The 26,586-nt window shown below is 28.6% G+C and overlaps 2 protein-coding genes across 5 annotated transcripts in view; one reads left to right on the forward strand and one right to left on the reverse strand.

The window, feature by feature from the left end:
• LOC123300752 (spectrin beta chain, non-erythrocytic 1) overlaps positions 1 to 5,029 on the forward strand; it is a 113,305-nt gene extending 108,276 nt beyond the window's left edge. For 3 of the 4 annotated variants that reach the window (XM_044883398.1, XM_044883395.1, XM_044883396.1), the window contains 5 exons: positions 15 to 821; positions 1,455 to 1,770; positions 2,074 to 2,211; positions 3,494 to 3,667; positions 4,598 to 5,029. In XM_044883398.1, coding sequence (XP_044739333.1) covers positions 15 to 821; positions 1,455 to 1,770; positions 2,074 to 2,211; positions 3,494 to 3,667; positions 4,598 to 4,809 — 1,647 coding nt within the window. In that variant the 3' untranslated portion in view covers positions 4,810 to 5,029. The remainder of the gene's footprint in view (positions 1 to 14; positions 822 to 1,454; positions 1,771 to 2,073; positions 2,212 to 3,493; positions 3,668 to 4,597) is intronic. The other variant, XM_044883399.1, reaches the window with a different exon arrangement.
• Positions 5,030 to 17,718: 12,689 nt separating this feature from the next.
• Positions 17,719 to 24,583, reverse strand: LOC123300063 (RING finger and transmembrane domain-containing protein 2). Its single transcript, XM_044882534.1, has 3 exons — positions 23,353 to 24,583; positions 19,192 to 19,407; positions 17,719 to 18,303 (listed from the first exon to the last, which is right to left on the reverse strand). The coding sequence occupies exons 1-3, from the start codon at positions 24,394 to 24,396 to the stop codon at positions 18,067 to 18,069; spliced, it is 1,497 nt and encodes a 498-aa protein (XP_044738469.1). The 5' UTR covers positions 24,397 to 24,583; the 3' UTR covers positions 17,719 to 18,066.
• Positions 24,584 to 26,586: the final 2,003 nt, after the last annotated feature.

Here is a 26,586-nt window from a genome sequence, read left to right on the forward strand (position 1 = left end):
ATTTTTTTTTGCAGTTGGAGCGAGCATTCCAAAAACAACGTGAAATTGAATTTGCCGCAAAACAGGCTGAACGTGAACGTATCGAAAAAGAACGTGTTGAAGCAATTAAACGTAAAGAAATGAAACGTATTACAGAAGAACGTCGTCGTGAAGACGGCTTACATCATCATGTAAACATGAACGGCAATTCTGGTAATCATTTGGATGTTCCACCACCCACAGTAAAAGTAATAAGTCATCCTGAACCTGAGCATACATCACTTACCAAATCAAATTCAATTGCGCATATGTTTGGCGATCGTTTACGACGAGGTTCCGATGCCAGTATAAAACGTGCTGAAAGTATGAAAATCAATGCAAAACCACCTAAACGAACCCCATCGTTCACAACAAGACGCCGTACACAAAGCTTCCGTAAAGTTCAAGACACTGATCCAAATTCATTGCCACCTTTAGATATTGAAGGATTCTTAGAACGTAAACATGAATTAGCCAGTGGTGGGAAGAAAGCTAATGTTCGATCATGGAAAAATTTATACACTGTTTTATGTGGACAATTGTTATGTTTCTTTAAGAATAAAGATGATTTTGTTATGAGTAAGGCGGCTGCTTCACCTGTTGTCATTATGAATGCTAAATGTGAAATTGCTGATGATTATACGAAAAAGAAGCATGCGTTTAGATTAACTTGTACAGATAATTCAGAATTCTTGTTTATTGCTGCTAATGAAAAAGAAATGCATGAATGGATTAATAAAATTACCTTCCATGCAAAATTGCCACCAAGTCAGCAATTATTAAGTTATGATGAAGGAATTAAGGTAAATTTTATTTAATTTATAGCTTTTTACTACTTTTAAAATCAGAAGACCTAAATTTGGAAGCATCAGCTATAAACAATTTAATATATTTTTTTTATTAAAGTAGTTTGCTTTCAGTTTTACTTGTCTCCAATCAATTTCGTTGCTTGGAGACAAGCAAAAATGTAGTTCACAAAAGAAAAGTATTATTTAGAGCTTTATTTTGTGAAAATCCATTATAAACTTGGAGGATTTGAAAAATAATTTCAAACAATTAACGTCTTTTGCTATTTTATTCTTTACTATCAATCAAAGATCGAAACTAGGATTTCTGGTTTCTCGATCTATTTTATTTCTCGACGCACGAGAATTCTCGACCAGAATTTTGAAATTTATAATAAAACACGATTTTAATTCGAAGCTTTTTCTTATAAAAGCTATCTTTGATTATAAAGAGTGAAGTTATTGCCTGAAATTTTTTTCAAATCCTCCAAGTTCTCAGAAGAAATTTCTGTAAATTATCATCCTGGAAATCTAAAACGATAATATCTAGAAAATTCCTCTCATCTGTATCCTAGTTTGAATCACATGCTCCCTGCGGAATTTTTTTTAAATTTTATATATTCTGATTTTTATTATTTTCATTTACTGTAGACTCCAGAGTCAATGCGATCTCGTAGTCGAGCATCCACTGACAATACATCAACAGCATCAAGCCAAACTTCTAGTCCAGATTCCCAACGTAGACTTTCTGTTGGTTCATCTTCAACAATTACAGAAGCATCCACAGTTTCATCAGTTGGTCCTCAAACGCAATTTTTACAACAACATCAGCATCATATACGTCAACATCATGTACCTATGTCTCCTACTGATAAACCTCCAATACCACCCAGAGGAGCTCCACCACCTGTACCTGTACGCGGAAGTGAAACATTACCTGTTGTAATGCGTAGAACAAATAGTCAAGGTAACGTTAAATTTTGGATATTATTTGAATAATTCAGTAAAATAAAAGTACTTTTTGTTTGTGTGTCAGAATAAAAACAAATACCTTTTACTAAGACAGTATAATAATAAGAGGAGCACCGTAAATGGGTCCCTAGCACATAAACCAAGAGGGCCTTTGTTCACTTCTTCCTATTTTAAGCACTTCCACAATTAATTTGATAACTTAAAAAAATAATATAAAATCTGATCTGAATTAACTTAAAAGAATAATATAAAACCCGTGATCCGATTCTCTAATTAATTTCATCCTAATTTATTTCAGATAATACAGATTCTGGTAGACCAGTTTCTTATCATTCAATGGTTCGAGTTAATAATAATAATTCTCAACAAAATGGTTCGACTCCGGTACAGGGTGAACATTGGGGACGATCAGTAAATCCTGAAAATCAGTACTTAGGTAAGATTAATCAGTATATTTCAAAATTACCATAAAATAATTCAACTCAAAAACGTTTTAACGATCTAGATAATAATAACAATTTTACCATGAAATAAAAAAGTTAAACATTTCATTTTTAAGGATCACAAGTTCGGGTATTACTAATTAATACTTTAATTATATAGTAGAGTTGTGGTAATTATACATCAATTTATTTACGTAACCGATAATTTTGAAATCAAATTGAATAATTGGCCAAGAAACTACTAAACATTAAACAAATTTAACTTTATACCTTGATTGAATAGTATGGGCAGTTATCATGTAATAGTATTGTGTCGGTTTTTTAACCTACGACTTTAAAAACTTCTGCAAAATATGCCTACCAAACATGCCTCCGTGTGTGAAGAGGTCGCTGATCGCTGCAATACGCTTTTTACATTTTCAAATTTTTTTAAATCCATTTTACAACGTCTTATCTTGAAATAGAAGATAATACAAATAAATAATGATACTGAAATTCGATGAAATTTAATGCAAAAGGTAATTTCAACCCGAAAAATACAAAAATCGTGTTTTTATTTGACAATTGGGTAATTATTCTAAAAATACCTATCTAACCGTCAAGTGGGCTGAGTTTTTATGTTTTTTTTTCTGCAATTTGATAAAACTTGATCAAAAAATATAATTTTGATCCAAAAAATACAAAAATCAAGTTCATTTTACAATTGGATGTGTACTTGTTGAAGTGTCGCCTAAAATCCTATACAAAAAGCTTTTACTTTGGGCTTGTTTTGGAGATATCTTTAAAAGTAACGTTCAATTCGTCAACAGAACTATACTTTTATGCTTTTTGAGCCTATTCACACTATTTAATCTAAGGACACGAAAATAAAATGTATTTTTCGATAAACTAGAAGTTGTTTAAATCCCGATTTATTTTTTCAGTACTCTTTGGAGGGAGCAATTGCCCTCATTCCCTTCTCTGGATTCGCGATTTCCTCATTTACATAGCAGATTAATCAGTCATAACTAGTAGTTGATAGCAAAAATATAACTCATAAACTCAAAATATGAAATCTGCTTAATATTTTTTCAAAATCGGAGACGTTTATAAATTCATAAATAATTTGTCTAAACTCTACTATAAAATATTGTAAAAACATTTTATCAAAAATTTTTTTAAACTTATAGTTATTGCGCTAACAAAATTTATAAACATAATTTTAATTAAATGCAATAATATTTATCAGTTTATACAATAAAATTAAAACAAAAAACATCTAACAAAACTAATCAGGTGAAATTCCACCCCCTTTACCGGCTACTGAGCCACCAATGAAGCTGGGTCTACCGCCAACAGGACGTTTAGATGGAAATTCAAATAATTCATCGACAATGATACATCATCAATGGCAACAGCAAGATAGTTCCAATTACAATTCAAACAACGTTATTGTATTTCAGCCGCAGGGTTAGTTCCATGGTGTTTAACAAATCCAAATGCATGCTAAAAGTTATCTCACCTTTTTCTACTTGTAGTGATTTGATGTTGTATTTACTTATTTTTCTATAGCACCCAAAAAATCAATCTCTTTCTTCGCAAAATTATATGGAATTTTAAATCTTTCATACAAAAAATAATGTTTTTAATTATTTTTATCTAATAATTCGACAAAATATAATTTTTTGCCTTTGGCTAAAGGTAATTTAGACTTGAAATTCGACTTGAAAGGCAAGAATATTGTATGCCAAAAAATCGGCAATAGTTAATTCGAGAGAATATAAGTTTGTTATTAGCTTTCAGCATATAATATTGTAACCAAATAGAAATTTTCAGCTATTAAAATTATTACTTATCGGAAAATTCATATTTTCCATTGCCGTGATTCTAAATTTTGTAGTAAAATTTGCTTATTTTTTGTATGTAAGATATTAAATAGTTTATTTTCTTAGGCAATCCTATTTTCAACTCTAGATTTTGCTGCATGAAATTAATTTCTTTTTTAAGAACTTTTGAAATGAGCTTCTTGTGATCAATTTTCAAATAAAAGATATATAAAAGTTGCCGTATAAATACTAGTATTTTAATCTAGAGAGAAAAATACTGTAGATCATGAATTAGCTAATCGTAATTCAATTTCTAGGGAAAACTAAGAAATTTTGAGTTTTAAAGGCAATGAGATCTATGGAAATTTGATCGGAATTCTTTTTACATAAAAAGTGTGCGGAGAACTTTCCCAATCCAATTTATTTTTATTTATCAATTCTACAAAAGACTACTAGAATTATGGAATAGCTTTTATTTGAAAATTAAAATCATCACAAGCTTGGCATAATGGCATCGGTTTGCAAATTCTCAACTCTTCAACTGATTCCTAAAATAAACATTTCTGTATTATAGCTTATGGATCAAATTCACGAACAACAAATTCATTTGGAAGGCCCATTTCTATGCCACCAGTATATATGGCAGGTAATTCAAATTCAACAACGGATACATTACGTCGTGGATCTGATGTATCTGTAGATGGTGAAGTGACACCTCGTAAAGAAAAAGATAGAAAAATATTAGGTTTATTTAGTCGAAAGAAAAGACACGCTTCTCAAACTTAATATCATTCCATTTTGAATTATGTATTTTTAATTTAATCCTTAAGACAGTATACGTCTCACGAAACAACACATTGCGATAGAATCGACTCCAGTTAATCGAGTTTTGCAAATTTGCGATTAAAATCAATTTAACTTGAATCGAATCTAATCCGCATGTGTGTGAGATTTAAGGGTTAAAAGTGACAGCACACAATATTTTTTTTCTAAATAGAGACAAACAAACTATTGTTTAAAATTATTTTTTATGAAAGTTAGATATAAATTGTATATAAAAATTTAAAAAAAATATATTAATTATTAAAATAATTTATTGGTTTTAAATAGAGTTTATTATTCATCAAGTTTTTGTATTCAATAATTAATTATTTTGTGCATAGTAAGTACCAAAAATTTATTTTAGATAAGAAGCCTTTTCCTTTTTAATAGTTAATATTTAGTACAGTTTAATTACATATTTAACGATTGTTGAGTATTTCAAGAGATATTTGTGCTAAAGGCCAAGGACCCACCAGAAGAGCGTTTAACTAAAATTGTTTAATGCACGCGCATTTATTGCACGTTTTATAGCTTCAATGCTCGTGTGTCTCCGGCCAAAAACATAAGGTTGCTCCATTTTATGAAAGTACCGTAAACAAATTGAGTAGCTGAAATATTTGAAACTCAATCTTTTCTAATTATAATTTTATCTAAGAGGACCAGAAATTGTTTAATAGCGTACATTCCAGATATACACTTCGTAAAATATTATGCGTCTTAACTTTCCTCGTTGTGGACAATTAATTCCAAAAAAAAAATTGTATTTCCAATTTGTAAGACTGTACTTACACAAAATTTTAGATAAATAAAAGTAGTTAACGATTTTAAAAAAATTGTAAATTTTTGATAAAAATAGTGCGCGAACTATAATATTTTGTATAGATATTTTTCAAATTAATAATAATATTCTTTAAAAAATATTATGAAAAAGTTTTAAAAATCGGTTTACCAAAAACAATATTTTGAACGCTGAAAATTACATAGACCAATTAGTTTTTTAAGAAATTTTATTCTACATAAGGTTTTGGTAAAGCGATTTTTCTTTAGTTCTTGAACAGAACCGGATTAACCATTAGGCAGAATAGGCAACTGTCTAAGAGTCCCGCGGGGAAAGATTAAAAAAGACAAAGACAAATATGTACTAGAAGGGCGCCACAGAATTTCCCAAGGTGATGTATGAAGACTAAAACGAAAAACTCGACGCCGGGTGATTTTCGCATCCCGGTGAGAATTGATTGCCTAGGGGCCATGGTTAATCCGGCACTGTACTTGAACAATATACAATTTTATTAAACCAAAATAAAAATTAAAAAAAATGTAAAGTTAAATTGTTTTCTTTTTTCAATATTTAATTATTTTCAATTTGACTTGTTAGTTTTGAATTTGATTAGTGCTATCATTTTGTATGAGTATGGTCGTATCAAAATTTCAGGATATTTAACTGATGTTAAATAGTTTTAGTTTCCGCCGTCTTGATTTTAAACTCGTATTCAAAATAAACCAATATATTCAAGAAAGATCGACAGGTGCTCTTCTGGCTTTAAAGATTTTCCAGATCATGTACGGGGTGTTTTTTTAGACGTGTAAAAAATAAAAATTAAGTAGTTTTAAAACAAGATTTAGGTCATATGGGTGCAACGGAAAGTAAGTACAATGCGCAGAGCGTGTGTTGTAGCAACACTGCGTCTTTTTGCTTCCGGAATAAATATCCTCCAAAGAGAAATGTTACTGAGAACTAAAAACGATCGCTTAGAGTTTTCATGGCCAGCTTTCGGCTTTTATAATTCTCGCAAAAGGATTTTTTAGTGAAAGAACGGAAATTCTGGTTGGAAATTAATGGTAAAAAACTGATTTGCAATTAGTTTACAAGCTTAATCTCAAAATTGCTTCCATGTGTATGGGCCTTTTGATTATTTAAATTTTGTCTTATGATATTTGAATTGAATATCTAGGTTTGAACCTCAAGTTAATGCGTCGAATATAAATACAATTCCAACAAAAGGATGATTCCTTCACGTCCATACTCATACACCCGTTTTTGCGATGTTCGAAAATGTGCAATTAAAACAGAGGTTAAAGGTTTTAGGTAAAAATTTATTAAACAAATTCCTATTTATAATATTTGCTATAAATAAAAAAATGAATATTTTTAAACGAATTGAAAATTATTAAAAATTGATAAATATATTTTGTTATATAGTTTTATATGGTAAAGTAAACACATGATGAATGAAATATTTTTTTAAATAATAAAATTTGTTGAAAATCAATTTAGTATTTTTACAAATTGTTGCATAATCAAGTATCAAATAATTTTATTATTATATATATAATTATACATAAATAGATTTTTTTAATATAAATAATAAGTAACTATTTTTATGAATTGATTCCATGAAATAAAAATTTTATTAAAAATATTTTTGTGTTTTATTTTTTTTAGCTTAATTTAATCTAAAAACAGAACATTTCCTGGTTTGATGGCGTCGTCAATAGATATAAAACTGGAAACTCTTTTTACAACATATTAGGTTTCCAATGGATATTTGTAATTGTTGATTGAGTGAATAACGACAATATTGATATTAAATAAATGATTAAAATAGTATGTCCCAAAGAGCTGAGTAGATAGCGTATCTGACTCCGAATATAGTGTACCACGGTTCGTACCTAAGTGGTGGAACTACTATTAAATTTTTTAATAAAAAGTTTCGAAACATAAATTATCAAACATTATTTTTTATTATTTTTATATTTTTTAAAGTAGCATCATGTTTTCCTAATACAAAATATCAAAAAATATGATTTTTTGGATTTAGTTAGTTGTTGGTTGTGTTTCATTTAAAAACAAAAGTTCTATCATATTCTCTTAATACAAATTATCAAAAAATACTCTTTAAAATTATAGCTCCGCGATCTTAGCACCTCATGTGCGGAATTTCGATTGACCAATTATACCATCTGAAAGGTCAGATATTGGTCATAAAAGGTCAGTTGGTCTCATTAATTGGTCAGCATCAGAAAATTTTTTATTAAAGATTGAAAAAACTCCACCTATGCGCGATCGGGAAGCATTCGCTGATAATTGGTCAGCTAATAATATAAATAATTGGTCAGTTTAATTTTATATTCAAAAAATAATATAATTTCGAAAAAATTTTCAATTTTTTCAACATTTGTACTAGGAGAACATAAGTGGAAATTAGTAGTTCCTGATAAGGAGAAAGGTGAGTGTTTTCACCCCGAAAGTCTAAAATTTTATTTTGGCAGAAAGTTATTGGTCTGCCCACTAGAGGTCACACTCACCAAACACGGGTGTGCAGACCACTAACTTTCTGACTTACGAGGTGACAACAATTACCTTGCTATCAGGTACTACTTATTCCGTCCGTCCTTGATGTTCTCCTAGTAGAAATGTGAAAAAAATTGAAGTTTTTGAACGAAAAAAAACTAATTTTTTCATCATTTACTTACTAGGCAAACATGCTGTGGTGGAAATTTGAAAAAAAATGAAAATAGAAATCAGATTTTGCTTAAAAGATTTAATGAACTTTTTTTAATATATGTCCTCACCTAGTTTCGAACCAAGGGACTATTTATTCGAAGTCAGATACGCTAACCATTATACCATTAGGGCTCTGTTATTCGCATTAATAAATAATTATATTCATATTTTCGACTTTCTTAAATTATAACAAAAAGTAAATCTCATTTTCGGAAAATTTTGAGTAGTATTATTACAAAAAAAAAAGGCAAACGAAGTTTGAAATACTTACCTATCGTGAAGTTCGAAATACTCACCTATTTTTAACTGAAATAATATTGTATAGCTACAGAGAGATGGGGAAAAATAAAATAAAAACAGGGTTTGAGTTTTCAACTTTATTTAAATGAAATCAAAATACATAAAAACTATTTACGAATTACTTGCACATAATTCCATATAATTAATTAATTTCATCTTAAAAAAATACTTGTTTTTTGACAATTTTTATTAGGAGAATATGAAAAAAAATTGTTTAATTATTTGAATCAATAAAAAATTAATAAAAATTTTATCACCTGCTGGGCGTGAACTCGGATACTCTGAAATCACAGTCATGTGCGCTAATCACTGCTCTGTTAGACTTATGTCACACACATTATCAATTGAATAGTGATTCTAATAAAATTGGTGCTTATAAAAAAATAACTTACAAATAAGATTTTCCGAATACAAAGAAGATTAAGGATGATTATTATTTACTCTGAATGTTTTTTTTTTTACTGTTATTTTAAAAAACATTCTTAACAAGAAGCTCAGAAATGGCTCAAAATTTTCTATTGATTTTATTTTAGTCTACAAAATTTTATGTTTTATTTTAGTAAAAATAGGGGGGAAATGTCTCATACTACGGGCTAGGAAAGTAGGGGCATTTATTAAATAATATTTACTTACCTGATATACGTAGTTGATTTGATGGATGTTGAGGTGCCCAAAGCCCAAAAAGCATTAAGAGGCAAGTAGATACTCAGTTGTTAAGATAAGAAAAAGGTAAAAAGATAGGTAAGATCAAAAATAAAAAAAGGATAATTTTTAATCAACAACGAATAGAATTTGATTAAACTCGAGTAATTTTGATCTAAAATAGTCAAAAATGGGTGCTTTTGTAGATTGATCAAGTTTTTTCTGAGGTATTGCCTAAAATCCGTGATGATATATTATCCCTTTATTTTGGAGAGATTTTCACCTGAATCTCAAAAACTTAGCCTTCAAATATATTAAATTTTTGTTTCTTCCAGATTTTAAGAGTGATTTGGATCCAAAGAAATAGATAAATCCACTTTGTTTATTATGAAATTTCTCTAATTTATTTGGGCTATAAACTAGTGACTACCTTTTAAGGATATAAAATCAAATAAAAGAAGCTTATACAAACTTTAATCAATATAATTGTTTTTATTTGATAAATACAATTTGTGGAAATATAAATGTATAATCTGAAAATTATTGTGCAAAATAATAAAATATTTAAAATTATATTCCGTAAAATTAACTAAATACCTATAACGAAAAATAAAAGAATTATAAAGGGAATTATTGAAAAATAAATATACAATAAATTAATAATCCTACAATTACTACTAATAAATATATTTAATTTTTCAAAAAATAATTTTAAAATTAACGCAGCCATTGTGGAATTATAAAATTATTATATAACATTTGATTTATAAATTCAATCAATTGAGGAGCCCGATAAAATAAGGGCGTAAGTTTCCTTACATCCTTTTTGCTCCGATTGATTTTTGTATTTTCTTGAAGTGTTATTTACCTACCATAAAAATTGCATTACGATACGACTAAAATCGAGGGCTCTAGTGAAAGCTTTATTTTTAAGCATATATAAGTGTATTTTTCTCAGAATATACAATGTGAACTTACGCCCTTACAGCATTCGGATTCTCAATTAGATTTGACAAGCGTATTTTTATATTTTTAATATATAATTTTTTTAGAGAAAAGATTTTTCCATGTTTTTTAGTTTTATTCTTCAAATTAGTGGAATGTATTTAATTATTAGTTAACTGTTGAATTTTGGAAATTAAATTAAATAAATAACTAGCTTGTATATAAATCACGCATTTCTATTAGGCTCTTCTCATCTGACAAAAAATAATTTACAAAACAGATTGGCCGAAATTTTAGAAAATAATTTAATATGGTGAACCAATTTCAACAAAAACACGAGCTTACGAATGGTATAAAGCGTTCAACAGCAAGATCGATAAAGCGTTTAAGACAACTTTTGTATTCGAATCATTAAAAACTTTCAAAATGTGGAGGGAATTATGCTCGATATTCCGTGACGTCACAGAATGCATATCTCAATAGTTAATTTATCCAATTTTGGCGAATAAAGCCGCTCTTTTCATTTTTTATCAAAATTTCCAGATCGAATTAAGGAACTGAAGGCTATACAGAAAAGCATCAATAAAAAGTGTTTGGAAGAGTGGAAAAATACATGCGTAAGTTGGTTTATGTAAAATGGGGTTTACTTTAAAGGCGCCAAAATATAAAAATAGAATTGTTCATTTTATTTAATAATTCCCGAAATTTTTTTACAGAAGAGCTATTCCGTCGTGTGTATGTTATACAGCGAAGATTTTAATACGTGTGTGTATCGTGCAATATCCTCATAACAAACACACGCATCCGTAAATTTTTCTACACTAAAACAGCTCCAATGGCTATTTCGTATTTTACGTTCATAAGATTCTAAGACAATTATTAATAACACGCGTGATCTCGAATTTACACGGATGCAATTATTAACATATTAGAATCCTTTGCTTGAGTTGCGCGGTGAAGAGCCTTGCATGACCATACATTTTAATTGGAAAATTTAATAAAATGGTTATTAAATATAAATTTTGTAACAACTTAGGCCTAAGATCAAGTAATTTTGTAGATTTATTATTCCTAAAACTTTTAAACGGATATATAGAGCGATCTAGGTATTTAGAAAAATAACACAATAATAACGAGCTGTTATAGCTCTCTTAATTCAATTTTGCCGTCAGTTTCGCTAGACAATCCCTGCTTTATTACAAACTAATGCCAAAATATCATTGAGATTCATTCCCCAGAAAATGAACAACAAATAACGCGTCAGGGCCCGATCTAAAGGAGAACAAGCCGGGCAAAATGTCCAGAGCGGAAAAAAATGAGGGTTGACAAAATTGGCAACACCAGGCGGTTGCATGGGACTTAGAAAAATTACCATGCTTAGCAACCCGACAGAACAGTTTTTTTTAAGGTTCGTTTTTTTCTTTTTTTTTTTTTTTTAATGATAAATTTTCTGCTGCAAATCCTTAAACAGACTAACCTATCTTAAAGTGCTACCTTGTTTTATATTTTTAATGCTGCCTTCTAAGAAAATTATAAGACAACACTTAAGCAAGCTAATTTTGAATTGACAATACAAAGAAATTTTACCGAATGTTTTACTTTATCAATTTTACATTTCTGATCTGGCAAATCTTTTCCTTCCATTTCTGCTTGACGGTTATATAACGCTACAAACATACGTTCATACCCTGATGAACTTTCGCTCACTTGTACAGAAGCCCCAATAGACTAACATATGTGAGTATTATTCAATTCCAATAAAATCATACATCTCTCCATAATAACTTCCCATCATTGGAATAACGAGCTCTATTTTTCCCAGAGCCGTTAAATTCCTAGATCGGATCCTGAAATGCGTTATGTATAAAAGCCGTTTACTGAAAATCCAACTAAATCAATCATCAACACGTCCGCACAGATTGGTTGATAAATCCGTCTGTATTTGACTAATGATCACTCTATAAATAACAGATATTTAAAAAGATTAACAGTTAACGTAATGTAAAAAAAAATCACATATTGACTATCAGCGTTTCATTAAAAATGGTAAAATCACATTAAGGTTGCTAAATTATTAGGACTTTTAAAATAAAGTCATTTCAAAACACTATTTTGTCTTTTTTTTACTCTCGAATTTTGAAGGTTGGCCATGGAGGAAAATGAATGCTGTATTTCTAACAACTCCATAGTCAATAATAGCAATAATATCTACTATACATCATTTACTATAAGGATGAATTTTTGTTGACGTTCGAGTTGAAGCATACTTATTTAAATAAATACCACAATACTCCAAATAAAATTTATTTCGAGTATCGTGGTATTTATTTTAATAACTATCCAGTTTACTGTTTATTAATCACAGTCGTGACTGTTTAATATGTTTTTAAAAATTCCAAAATTTTGCAACCTAATTGTATAGGGTTTTCCAAAATTATGATTACGTCAAATTTGGCAAGAGCAGCATGTTGGAATTACATCTGATTATGAAAATGGACGTATATTATTGTATAAATTTGTTCGGTATATTGGACCATATTTAAAATTCACTATTTTTAATAAAATTGATACGAAAACAAAAATGCTAGAGGCTAAGTAAAAATGGTACAGTTCACAACAAATATTATTTTCCATTGCCATCGAGTAAATTGCAACTCATCATCGAAAAACGATAAACACTGCAAAACCAAAGATTTTAAATCACTGGAATATTTTTAATGTTAAGGTATAGTGTGCATAATCTCAGTGATTCAATCGAAAGAATGAACGATACAGATATTCACCTCAAACTCAGTTCATTGTTTTCTATGGAATTTTATCGATAAGATGTTAGCGCCACGAGTAAAAAAAAATGTTAACCATATTTGTTATTTGATTTTTTCATTGAATGAAAAGGCAAAAGATGTATTATATTTGTACTTTAAACATGAGTAATTCAAATCAATTTAGCTAAATTTCCGTAAAATATTACATATCTACGCGACCTAACATATATAGTTATTTTTTCTATCGTTTTCTTAGCATTAAAGTTATATAGGACGAAAAAAATTTTTTACTCGAAGCGTACTGGATTTACTGGAATGTATTCCAGTAATCAAAATCTTTGGCATAGACTTTATTGAAAAACCCTTATTATATTATTGAAAGAGAAATTTTAGGATATATTTAAAACTGATTAAATATTCATAGGGAAAATATTTTTTTAGCTATTAAAAAATTTACATAACATTTATTAACAATTGCTATGTAATAGGAAACATGCATATATTTTTTTAATGTATTCAATTTCATTAAAATAAATTTTTATTTCATTACAATGAGTAAAATTTTTATTTTAGCTTCAAAAAACACTTAATGGTCACCGTCGCTATAAATTTTGAAGTGTTTTATTTCCAATTTAAAAACTTAATAACATATCTTATATTAAATTAAAGGCATATGCATGTTTCTTATTTTGTCTCTTTTCTAGTTATTAAATATTTATAAATTTTGTATATATGTTACGGTAAGAGTAAATAATGACGTTATTATTAATTATAATCGGTAACGATAAAAGCTACCAAATTAATTTCTTCAGTCATAATCATCAGTGACAGATTAACCATTAGACGGAGTAGAAAACTGCTTAGGGGCCCCGCATTGGCTAGGAGACCCGAAGAAAGTTCAAATGAGGATGAAAATTTCTAGGAGAAGAGCCCCCAGTTTATTAACAAAGGCAAAAAAGGGAGGAAAGTCAAATTTTTATGAGAAAGTTCCCTAGTTGATTTACGAAGATTAAAAAAACACAGTCCCATTTTTTCAAATGGCCGTGGAGAATTACTTATATAAGCCCCGACATGAATTAATCCGACACTGGTAATAAGTGATAAGTGAAGGAACCTTTTTAAGTGAATTTCAAAAAATTGTTATGTCTTTTAAATACACCCAGAAAGGCAATTCGAATATTTTATCAAGATGTATATTTTCGTAGTCAAATCTTTCTAAATATATTTTAGAGTATTAAACACACTTACACCCCTGTAACGAATTTAACTGGCTCTCTCCTAAGTAACCAGTTTCTTATAAATGAAGAATTGTTTAATTTTGAACGCATGTAGCTTAGTTCCAGAGGCTGGTACATGTGAATCCTTTCAAAATGAACAAATTCTTCATTTAGAAGAAGTAATCAAACAAAGTTAACATTGCAATCAGTTTTCTTACGTATACCAAAGGTGCTTAATATTAATTTTAGATCGATTACTCACATTTACGGTAACATTTATATACAAAAATATCAACAAAATTATAAATATTCTGATTTCTTTTCCTCGATTTCATTATATATTTTAAGAAGAATTATATAAAGAAGCCATCTTCTACAAGTTTATTCTCTATAGGTATTTCAAGAAATAGAAGAATATATTATTTGCATCATACGTTTTTTTTAACACTATCAAATTATTTAATTTTACTAGAATGGCATCATTGTGTGTTTTTTTTCTCCTCGCATACTGTCTTCGTATTCGCAATTTTTGTAAATTATAAAAGAGAAAATTAGTAATAGTATACAGTACAAGAAAATTGTTAATTTCACATTCTTTTACCTCCCCAGTGGATAATAGACAATCCACACGAGTTTCACAAGCTATTTTTTTTAAGGATGTGAGATCAATTCTTTTAGATAATTGTTCATTGAGTGAGCACAATTTTTTGGCACACATCAATGAGCGATTAACTATTTATTGTATGGAAAACAATGCGAAAAGAGATTACGAGAAAAACAAATATTTTTTTTATATAAATTTTGTTAGATAGGTATTTTTATTTTAATAATTCTAAAATGGTAGGAATCTTTAAATATTTCACATACAAAATTTACGAAGTTAAAAAAATTAAGTGAGCTTCTTCACTTAATTATAGGAATTGAAACGATGTAACTCTAGAAAATCTCTCATTTGTTATAAATTTTCCGACGGGCTCTACGAACTTTTCTACGGCCATTTTCCTGTCAAAAAATGTGGAGTCTTTTTGCGGAATTACTCATAATATTCGAAGGAAAGTTTACATTTTCTTATTTTGGAATTAAATGCTTAGAAGTTTTTCTGTACGAACTTCTTTGATCGAGTTAATGTAAAATTGATACTTGATTTTTTAACTGCAGCCCTTCAAATAATGATCGCACAGAAATATGCCTATCTCATTAGAAATCTGTAATAATAATAATGAAACATTAGAGAGGTATTGCAAATGGGTTCCTAGTATCTTGAGAACAGCGTGTTATATTAAGGCAAGACACCTCCGTGTAAGAGATTCTTTTTTAAGCAGATGAAGCTATACGATTCTACCCGAGGCCAGATATCATGTAGAAAGCCCACAGCTGTTCGCCGGGATTTCCAGGATTGATGTATCCAAGGTTGCGGTCTCAAAAATTCTAAACCTGTAGGTTTCTGTAGGCACAAATAACATGTATGGAGGTTTCAACTTCCTCCATACAGGCCCTACAGGTGGGATCATCAGAGGTTCCCATGTTATGAAGATATTGGTTCATTCAATAGTGTCCAGTCAAGAGTCACAGCACCTTTCTCAACTGTTTGAAAGCTGTAAATATGTTCTTCCAAATTCTTACAGACTTGATAAAAATTAAGGAATAACTTTTCTTAGCTAATAGACCTTGGACTGGTTTCGAGTTGGCTGAATTGTTAGAAACTGACCTTAAGTGAAGATCAGATATGCCTCACGATATTAATTGTTAAAATTGATATTATTAGTTAAGAGTTAAAAAATTGAAGAATTAATTATTTTACGTATAGTTCTTTTTCTATTGCTTTTTCAATTAACTATACAATTAAAATGATCCATTTTTATTGTCACAATTGTTTAAAATTTATTAAATGTATATATTTTATAAAATTATTATATTTTCTTTACAAAAGAAAATGAAAAAAATCTTTAGCACAGTAAAATTATTTAAAAAATCATGGTTATAAGGAAAAAAATGTTGCATCTTTGAAATTTTTAACAGTTGTTTATTTGGTTGTAACACCTTCGTACCGAAAAATAAACTACTCAAGAAGAGGGGGGTGTCTTAAACCCCTTTTTGGAGAATTTGCAAAAAAAACAAAAGAACTATGCAATCAATAAAAAAAATAATTAAGGGTTTTAGCTGAAAATTATATTCGAAAAAAGTTTTTTTTACTATCATTTTTGAATTACGTAAAAAACATAATGGTAAAATCACGCAATGTTTTATATATATTTTAAAAACTTCCCTTTTAAATAATTGTGTGTGTGTTTTTTTTATCCGTAAAAAAATTACAAAGTTATACTATTTTTAATGAGGAAAAAATGAACGATCTTAAAATTGGTATATCTTGATCAATTTTGAAGCTAGAAAGTCGAATAAAAAACGAATATGCACAATTACTTCAGCTCTTCCCTGAGAAGACAATTTTTGCGTACGAAGTTGTTACAACCTAATAAACAACTGTGCCAAATTTCAAAGATGCAACACTTTATTTCTTATAGATATTTAATTTTATTGTACTACTTACTGATTTAAAAATTTAAAAAATAATATTTTTCCCAATATATTAAAAAATAATGTGTTCTTATTTATTATTTACATATTATATTTTATCACCCTACATAGAGCTTTGTGAATGATTTTTGTTTTTAATTAATTAATAATCAATTCATTAATTAATTATGTAATTATAAACACCATATGATGCCATCAGTATTGATTATTCAAATAAAGTATGCGTATGTAATTTTAAAAAATATATAGGGTACCCAAAAACAATCGCATTAAAAATAAAACATTTATTCGGATAAATTTTCATTTTGTTTATAATTTTTGCTCATTCCTTTCTAGAATCTGATTGAATCCTAATTTAGGTCAATCAAAGATATTTATTTTATGGAATATTTAGAATAAAATGTGTTCTAGCTTTGACAATAATGAATTCAAAGTGGAAAGGTCATTTTTTTGTTTCCGTTCCCTAACAAAAATATCCTCTTTAAGAAAAAATGCTTAAATAACTTTTTCCTAAAAAATTATTAAACATTTTTTCTTAAATAGGAAATTTTTGTTAGGAAACCCAAACAAAAAAATGACCTTTACACTTAATTATAAATACTATTTTAATCAGATCTTTCGAATGGATTTATACCTTTTCTTAAATTACGAACCGATGCATTTTAATTGTTAACGGTTTAAGAACAAAGCTCTTAGGGAAAATTAAAAACAAAATATAATTTTTTCCCATTTTTCAGCTATTTTAATACTAATTTTAAAATGTCGCAATTGCTTTCAGATATCCTAAATTAATATTTATAAAATAATGAACAAAAGTTTGATACGCATATAATGCAAAAGGAAAATGAATGTTTTATACCAAGAGCCAGATTTGACAAATTTTAATCGTATTTTGAATTACTTAAATTCAGAGAGTTCCGAAATTTTGTATTATCAAAATATCGCAATACATAAAATACTAGATTAGAACAGCACAGTGATACAAAAGAAGAAAGTCCCTTTACAGTTTTTGGAAACGATGTACAATTAATGAGACAGAGATCCGTCAATAATCGTTTGTAATTTTTATAATTTCTCGACTATTTGTATCGACATGTTAGAATTGTATCCTCTATATCACTTTGATCTCAGAATTCAACAGTTGTGGGGCACTCAATTTACTAATGAAATAAAAATTTAGCGAATCTAGCTCTTAGTATTCTACTTGTTATACTACAATTACGTGTAAATTTGTATTAAACTATACTTAATCACATGTAGCCATATTGAATCCATAATTAATTTGAATTAAATCTAAAAACAATAATTTAATTCAATATAATTGAATGCAATGTGTAGTAGATCCATCTCTCCAGGCAGGATCGTCAGTTATTTGAGCTCGACATAAGGGACAAGTTGGTTCACGATCTAACCATGCACAAACGCATGTCTCACAAAAAACATGTTTACATGGTTGTAAGGCAACTGGTCCACTAAATATATCATGACATATTGGACATTGTTCACCAGCTAAGCGTAATTGTTCTTTTGTGGCAGCTGATCCGAAACTCTGAAATCAAGATAATATATATTTGATTAATTAATAAGTTTAGGGCCAGGTATGATATTTGATATTTATTTTAGAATTGCTGGAAATTTGAGAGGCTGTTTGCACGGTCATGTTTAACAGGTTCTTCATCTACAAAAATGTTCATAGTAAACGACTTTTTTTTTAGGAGGTCTAGAGAATTTTTAATTGCGTCGTTGCTTATTATTGAAAATTCCTTGAGGGCGATATTAAAATAAGAAGATAATTTAATAAAAATGCGAAAATCATTCTGACTCGAAATAATGAGATATCCGTTGCCTGACACCTTAGAAATTGTAATTTTCAAGGTGACAGACGACACAAATCTGCTTTGAGAAGTGGTCAAAATGTTTCTTGCATTTTTAATAAATTATCGTCTTATTTATCACATCAAATTAAGTGGAATTTACTGAAGATTTACTCGGAAAATTTACATTTAAGAGAAAATAGATCAGTTCAAAGATATCGGGCGAATGTATTTCCATAAACTTTATCTTATTTTTTATATTTTCTAAAATCTACATCAATGTACAATTTTCCGTGTTTTTTTTTTTCTTAATTTTTCTTAAAAACTACGCATTTAAGAGAAAAAAAAATACTTTGATAAAAGCTGTTAAGCATAGAATTGCATACCGATCGGAAATTTTAAGTCAGATAACTTTGAAATGACATATTTTTTCTCTAAAATGCATGGTTTTCGAGTAAATTGCAAAAATTCGTGGAAAAACGTAGAATATCGTTGATTTTTCCAAAATCACCCTTTTTCTGTGCATATGAAAATTTTTATTTTATAGGTAAAAAGCTAAAGCTTGACACAGGTGGAATTGCTTAAAAATATTTAATAAAAACTTAAAATTAATTAATACTTACAACATTTTGGAATAATTTGTGGCAAGCAGTTTTAATAAGTTTAAGTCTATGAGCTAAATCAGCTCCTTTAGCAAGCATATATGCAGCTGCTAATAAAACACCCATTACACGTTCTGCACCTTGATACGAATCTAATAAAAACCATATCCATAATTGAATTGGTAGTAAACTTCTATAAAATTGTGAAAGAGCTTCTAGAAATAGGTACACTTTGCCCTGCAAATAAAAATTAAAAAACTTAATATTTATCATTGGCGTTTAGAGCTGTTATGTGTTCTGGTCAATATCGAGTTATCGTGAATATCCTTAAAAATAAAAAAATTATTATTTATCACTTTTAAAATCGCAGTAACGAAGCAAGTTCAAAAAATTTGAACAGTAAGTCGGTATATTTATATGAATTTCGATTCATCAAAGTTTATAAAATAATTAAAAGAATTTAAAAGAAATAAAAGTAAAATATAAGACATCAAGACGTGGAAGAAATATTCTCAGTGGTCATTCACTTGATGGCTTGGAACGCTGATTCAGAATACCAGATTTCATGTATTTAACTGCCACTCTGGTATATTTTATTTCTTAATATCTAACATTGATGTAAAATTCAACCATGTTTTTATATCCTGTATATATGAAAAATATATCAAGGTATACTAAGTTTTGTCCAAACTTTGTAACGCTTAGAAATATTGATGCTACTAACAAAATTTTGGCATAGGTGTTAATAAAACCAAGTAATTAGTCGATTTTCGGTTGTCTGTGATCTCACAATAACTCAAAAATGAAAAGAGATATAAAATTGAAATTTTTACAGCGTACTCAGGACAAAAAAAGTGAGGTTGAGTTCGTAAATGAGCAACATGGGTCAATTGGGTCTTGAGTCCGTAGGAACCAACTTTTAACCATTTGAGATAGAACAAAAGTTTAATAGTAAAATATGTTCCCTATAAAAATATAAACAACTTTGGTTTGAAACATTTTTTCGTAAACATCACTGTTTACCAGTGAGGGCGCATATTAAGACGAATAGTTCTTATCTTAAGTTAGACATGAAGAGCCCATTTGAATATGATAAGAAATTAATTTTGGTTTAAAATTACAAATACGTTTTATTCTTAACATAAAAACTGTATCTATTCATTTGATACCATAATAAAATTAATAAATTATCATTGCAATAAATAATAATTGAAGTTGTTGCTCTGTTATCGTTTATATATTTTAGGTGGGAGAAATGTGGGGGATTTACTTACTATGCATATATGTAATAACATTTGAAATTATATTATCAGAAATAAAAATTTGTATCAATTAACACGCTTAAATTATAATAATACATGAAATCAAAATATAAACACATTTTTTTTTTATAAGTTTATCAAGGACATTTCAACATGCAATATGTAAATAAAGTTATCAAAAAAGATTACGAGTTGTAGTGTTTATGAATTTTTGAATAATATGCAAATATTTTTAAGGAAAATTCTTTTATTAAAATAAGATAAAAGTATACTTATAGAACGACTGTATTTAGTACGTGACAAACTCGTGGCTAAAAACACTCTAGAAAAATAACATATGAGTAATTTAATTACTTTTTATTTATAGGCAATTTTATTACAGATATGATACTCAAATTGCATAATAATGAATAAAAATAAATCTTAATATTATTTCTCTAGGCTGATTTGTCCTAAGTGATACATTTTTAGATCGTGAGTCTATTTTTCATTATTAGCCAGCTCGATGAGCTTTAAAATGATGAGAGAATAATGGAATTTGATAAAAAGAAGCAAGATATCGCTTGGGCAGGAAAAAATAGGCTAGAGAAACAATATATAAGATGCATAGAGATAATACAATAGAGCTGTATAGACATAGGAAACGCAATAAGAAAATTCTTGACTGCAGTGAGAGAGGTAGAAAGGGACAGAAATTGTAGGCGGTTAGAGAGACAAAGATAGATATACGCGCCTACTTGATCTGTCTCTCTTCAGCTGTACGCACCTACTTTATCTGTCTCTCCCCCTATTACGATCAATACATGTAATTTTTTTTCGCAATTCATCACAAAATGAATCCGACATAGTATGTGACATCAAGTTATTGATCAAGAATTCGTCAAGAATTTTCCAGTCTTATCGATACACATCGAATACAACTACTTAGTATGCGGACAAAAAAAAAGAGATAAGTTTCAAAATTGTAAAATTCATGATTAAAAGGTTACGATGATTACGAAGAATAGCTACCCGTTTTAAGATTTACAAATTTTTAATTTTTAAGTAAAAATGAAAATCTATCGAATTTTTTTATAACAACATTCTGACAACCCTGGTCATAGGTTGAATTAAATTGGAATTACATTGTTTAATGTTATTCAAATTAAGATGAGCATTTCTGTGGGATGTATTATGCATTTTATTAAAATATATTCCCTTCAGGACCCACAATAAAAATATTTAGCTGGATTTGTAAAATTATTATTAATTAGCTAGATAGATCAGTTTTGATAGCTTTGGATTATTTTTATCTTATTATGATAATTTATTTTGATCTTACTTTTAAGATAATGCTACTGAAGAGAATTGTCAAAGCAATCGAAACCGGTCTAGCCAGTTAGTAATAATTTTATAAATCTAGCAAAATATTTTTATTGTGAATCCTGAAGGGGGTATATTTTAATAAAATGCATTGTTTAATGTTGCCTGAGTTGCCTCTTTCGTGACAAATAGTTGTTGGATGAAAATTGTTAATAAGTCACGTCAGAGGTGACCTAAATCCCATAAAAGTTAATATCATGTTTATTGATATCTATTAAGATTATAAAAAAAATTCATGCAAAAGTTGTTTGTTATAGAAAATTGATTTTCGTGACAAAAACCATTAAAATTGGTGTGATAAATTTTGCTTGTTTACGATCTTAAAGTCAGTTTCTTGCTATCTACCTCATTTCTTTTTGAGTTATGTGCTAATCATGGATAGACAGATACGATCTTTATGGAAACGGGCAAATTTTTTCTCTTATGATAAATGTTTTCTATTTTGTTAAAAAATATTTTGTGCTAATTCCATAGATTATCACAAAATATATACAAGAATTTACTGTTTCAGTTATTAAAAGAAGTAACAACTACTTGGAGAGACTGAGGCAAAATTTTTGAACCACTTGTACGGTGAATCTTTAATAGATCGAATTACGTAATTATATTGAAAGAAAAATGATGATCATTGAAGATTACGAGTAAAAGGAAAAGCCACCATAACGCAGCAAGATGGCATCTTTGTAACATTATGGCGGCTATTTTGAATCGTCAGGAAAGTATGACATAATGATTATCGTGAATGGCCAAAGGAAAACGATTGGTTAGAAAAAATTAGCCTGTAAAAAGCTCTTTTAATCGTCTTTAGATTACGTACTCGATTTATGTTAATTATTTAAAAGAATGTGAAAGTTGGAACCAAGTCGACCTTCAAGGGAAAAAAATATTTAACAGAATTACTGGTAAACCGAAATTTAAATAAAATGTCTGACTTTTGAAAATAAACAAGTGAAAACAAACACAATCCCTGAGTTAATTGTTGAAATACCCTGTATAGAAAGTGTTGAATGTCAGTGTTGGCATTATTTTTAATAAATTAAAAGAGATTAAAAATCCAACACAATTATGGCAGCCTTTCGAGTATTTGGTTGAAATTTTTTCCATTTTTTGAAAATTTCTCGCAAGGCCATTAGTTAAAGCTACCTGCAAGTTTTCAACTCCCTATCTTTTATAGTTTTGGAAAAAAATGGACACCAAAGTTTTGTCCTAATTTGTGCAAATAAAATTTTTAACAGTTTCAAACAAATAAAGTTTTTAATTTTTTAATAAGAATAATTTTTTCATTTAAACTTTTGTTCTGTCTCTAATGGTTTAAAAGGTGGGTCCTTCTTTTCTCTAATGGATGTCTATAAATGCGACTGTTGTCCCACAACATCTGTTTAATTTTAACAACCTATTTACTTTTTTGTCTACGTAGGTGACAGAAACCGCTCCTGAACTTGCATAAATGAGGAACTTAAACTTACACAGCAAGAAAACATACCCGGACTTTCAAACTCTTACATACCCAAATTCGATTGTAATCTAACTGAAAAAAATTTAAACAAAAAGTGCTTACCCTTCTTTGGAATGGCATTACAAAGCCTGGTACCAAAATAAAAAATATTTTCAGCATAACTGTAATTAACTTCAACATATAATCAGAAATCGAAACAGCACAAAGTAAATCCCATACAGATTCCGGTTTATAAACTGGTGCAAATACTAAATTAGCTGATAATTTCTCATCATTTAAAATATAATCAATGAATAAAATACATCCAATTATATATAACAACACAATTAATAGGGCCGTAATGCTTCGGCGTCCTTGTTTCATAACCTCTTGCTTAACAATTGAATTCGAATGACTAAATGTGATAAATAATGCAATTAAATTTAATATTCCTTCTCTATGATCATAAATCGCTTTAGCTGATAATAACATTATAAGTGGAACATAAGAATTTGTAAATGTTTCTAAAGCTTCAGGCACATGTCTCAATGGATCTGAGGTATCTTCATTCGTATTATTATTATTATTGTTATTATTATTGTTGGGAGACGGAGGTGTCATTAAATGATCAGGTACTGAGTTTTGACGTGAAATATTTACATTTACATCTTGTGATGTAATACTATTATTTTCTGGAGATTGAGTACCGTCTACATTAATTACATAATCATTATTGTATCCAAATTCTGTATTTGTGGATGTAGTTGGACCATTGACATTACTATTACCAGCTGCAGTTATCGGTCCCCCGGTTGAAACGATATTCTGTTGTTCAACAGCCGTTACCGGTTGAGATATTTGCGATTGTAATTGTCGGTTACGTTGTGTTCGTGCTTGTTCCATAAAAGGTCGTATTTCTTCCATAACTAGCTGTAAACTATTACGAAGAAATCGTGAACCTTCTGTGGTACGACGTTGAAATGTTGAAGATGGTTCCATACGTATTCCACTTATTGCAGTACTTGATTGCGGTATTGCATTATTTAAAGATAAGCCACTTTCGTAATTGTTACGAAAATTAACATCTTCAGGATTTACAGTGGCTGGAGCAGGTGTTGTTACGTCATTTATTGGATTACTTGTCGATGCTGATTCATTGAGAGCCATTTTTTATACAATTATTATTTTATTATGTATGTAAAAAATTATACATTGGAATGTTATATTTAAAATCAAAATAAAGTGAGACCTAGGTAATAAATTAAAATGACAGCATCTGTCAAATGTAAAATATGTAGGTTTGACACACACAAAAAATTATCACAAAACCAAAAGAATTAATACAAACAGTATTTACACCATAGTTATTAAAGTTTTATAAAATTAAAAATATTTTTTTTATATTTATTAATTAATTAAAATATATTTAACATTATATTTTCAGTCTATTATACACTTATGTAGGTTTATTATTAAATGACTCACGCCATGAGCGAATTTATCTGCAATTTTCCCACGTCATGCGCAAAGCACGTATTTTAAATAATAAAGGCTCAGTGTCATCATAGCTTATTAACGTATTTTTTTGTATAGATTACGGACTTAAATGTAAATATTTACAAATTTCCATATCCTCTCAAAAATATACATTTTTCACTAAAATAATCAATTTTTAAGAAAATTTTACTTTGTTTAGGGTTCACTTTAGAGTTAAAATTTGAAATAGAAATAAATGATGTATATAAAAAATTAATATCGAAACAAACGTTCGTCTTAAAGCCCAAACTACATACCGATCGGAAATCCCGTCTGCCTATCACCACCAATCGGCATAAAAACGACGTATAATAACAATACGCTAAAATCGGAGCACCTTTTTGTAATAATCGTGCGATTAACGTATACAATAGTGATATTTGGGAAAGAAATATTATCCCAAAGAGTTTCAAATTCTCGTTTTAATAGTAGCGGTATTTAACCGGGTCCTTAGCTCACTAGGTTCACAAAACTAGTTCTATTTGTTCGTAAAAGACAATATTTTTTTTATTGTTCTCCTCCCTATTTATATGGTCACAATTGTTGTAAATTAGTTAAAGAGTAAACTCCCCGTTGACCAAGAGACATCGAGTTAATAAACATTCTGTATATCGTCTTTTACATTATGTATTTTTTCGTAATTCCAATAACATATCAAATACTAGGGAAAACCGCAGTTTTTATTTTTAAAATATTATACAGATAAGGGAAAACCACAACCAAAGGTTTGTAGTTTAATAATAATAGTTTCTAGAGAAAATTAGTTGATAAAATTCAAAGGCTCATATAAATATAGGTGTCCCGGAATGACTACTGTACACAGATCAAACATAGACCCTTAGACTACCTAAATTAAAATTATAAATAATGGAGGTAGACTTTCGAGAGTGGGAATTTTTTATTAGAAATTTCCTCCTCTTTTAGAATCTTTTTTTAAAACTTCTTAAATATTAATATTTTATGAAATATTGGTGAAAAACAAAATTTCTTTTTTTCATCTTTACTTGTTTATAACTTTTGCAATTTTTTATGTATTGATAAATGCTTCTGGCACATTTTTCTAAATATAATTCCGAATTCAACGAGCTATCACACGTATTTTTACGATCATTATTTCTATATTTCACTAATTTTAACTTGTTAACCAGACTATTAGACTCATTTAGTTCAGAAAATTATTGAGAAAAATTTTATGTATACATTTTCATAGCTTCGTCTATTTTGGAACTGGATTCCTCTTAGTATGTTGCCATACCCACATTCATTGTGATATTTCAGAGGAAATGGAAAAACTAATTTCCGCGTGTCATGATTTTCTTATTTATGTCGACTATTTATATTTTACATACAGTAACTGTTATTTTAGTAAAATATAAACGATATTTCGGTATTTTATGTAAGACTATTCTCTAATCACGAAAAAAATAATAAGATACGTAACATCATATTCAGAACTTAATCATGAGTTTATTTAAATGTTGTATCCGTTTTTCGAAAATATAATCTTAAATAAATTTTTGTACCATCATTTAACCGGGGTTAAATGAATTTATATTATATTCGAGAGTTCCTAATTTAAAGAATAAACTAGTCTAATGTATAAGTCTATTTTTCAACCTAAGCCTTTTATCGTGTTGTAGGATGTTCTACACACGCAAAATTATTCATTCGGGAGACTGAGAAAAATTAAATTGAACTATTAACATGCTAAGAAGATACACAGTTTAATTGCTGTTAACGAAATAAACTTTCGTTTTTTAAACAAGTTACTATTTGTCTGTTTCGAGCACAATTACTTAATTAAGAATAAAATATTTGTAA

Source organism: Chrysoperla carnea, chromosome 5, assembly GCF_905475395.1.
Source record: "Chrysoperla carnea chromosome 5, inChrCarn1.1, whole genome shotgun sequence".
In the NCBI taxonomy this organism is placed as follows: domain Eukaryota; kingdom Metazoa; phylum Arthropoda; class Insecta; order Neuroptera; family Chrysopidae; genus Chrysoperla; species Chrysoperla carnea.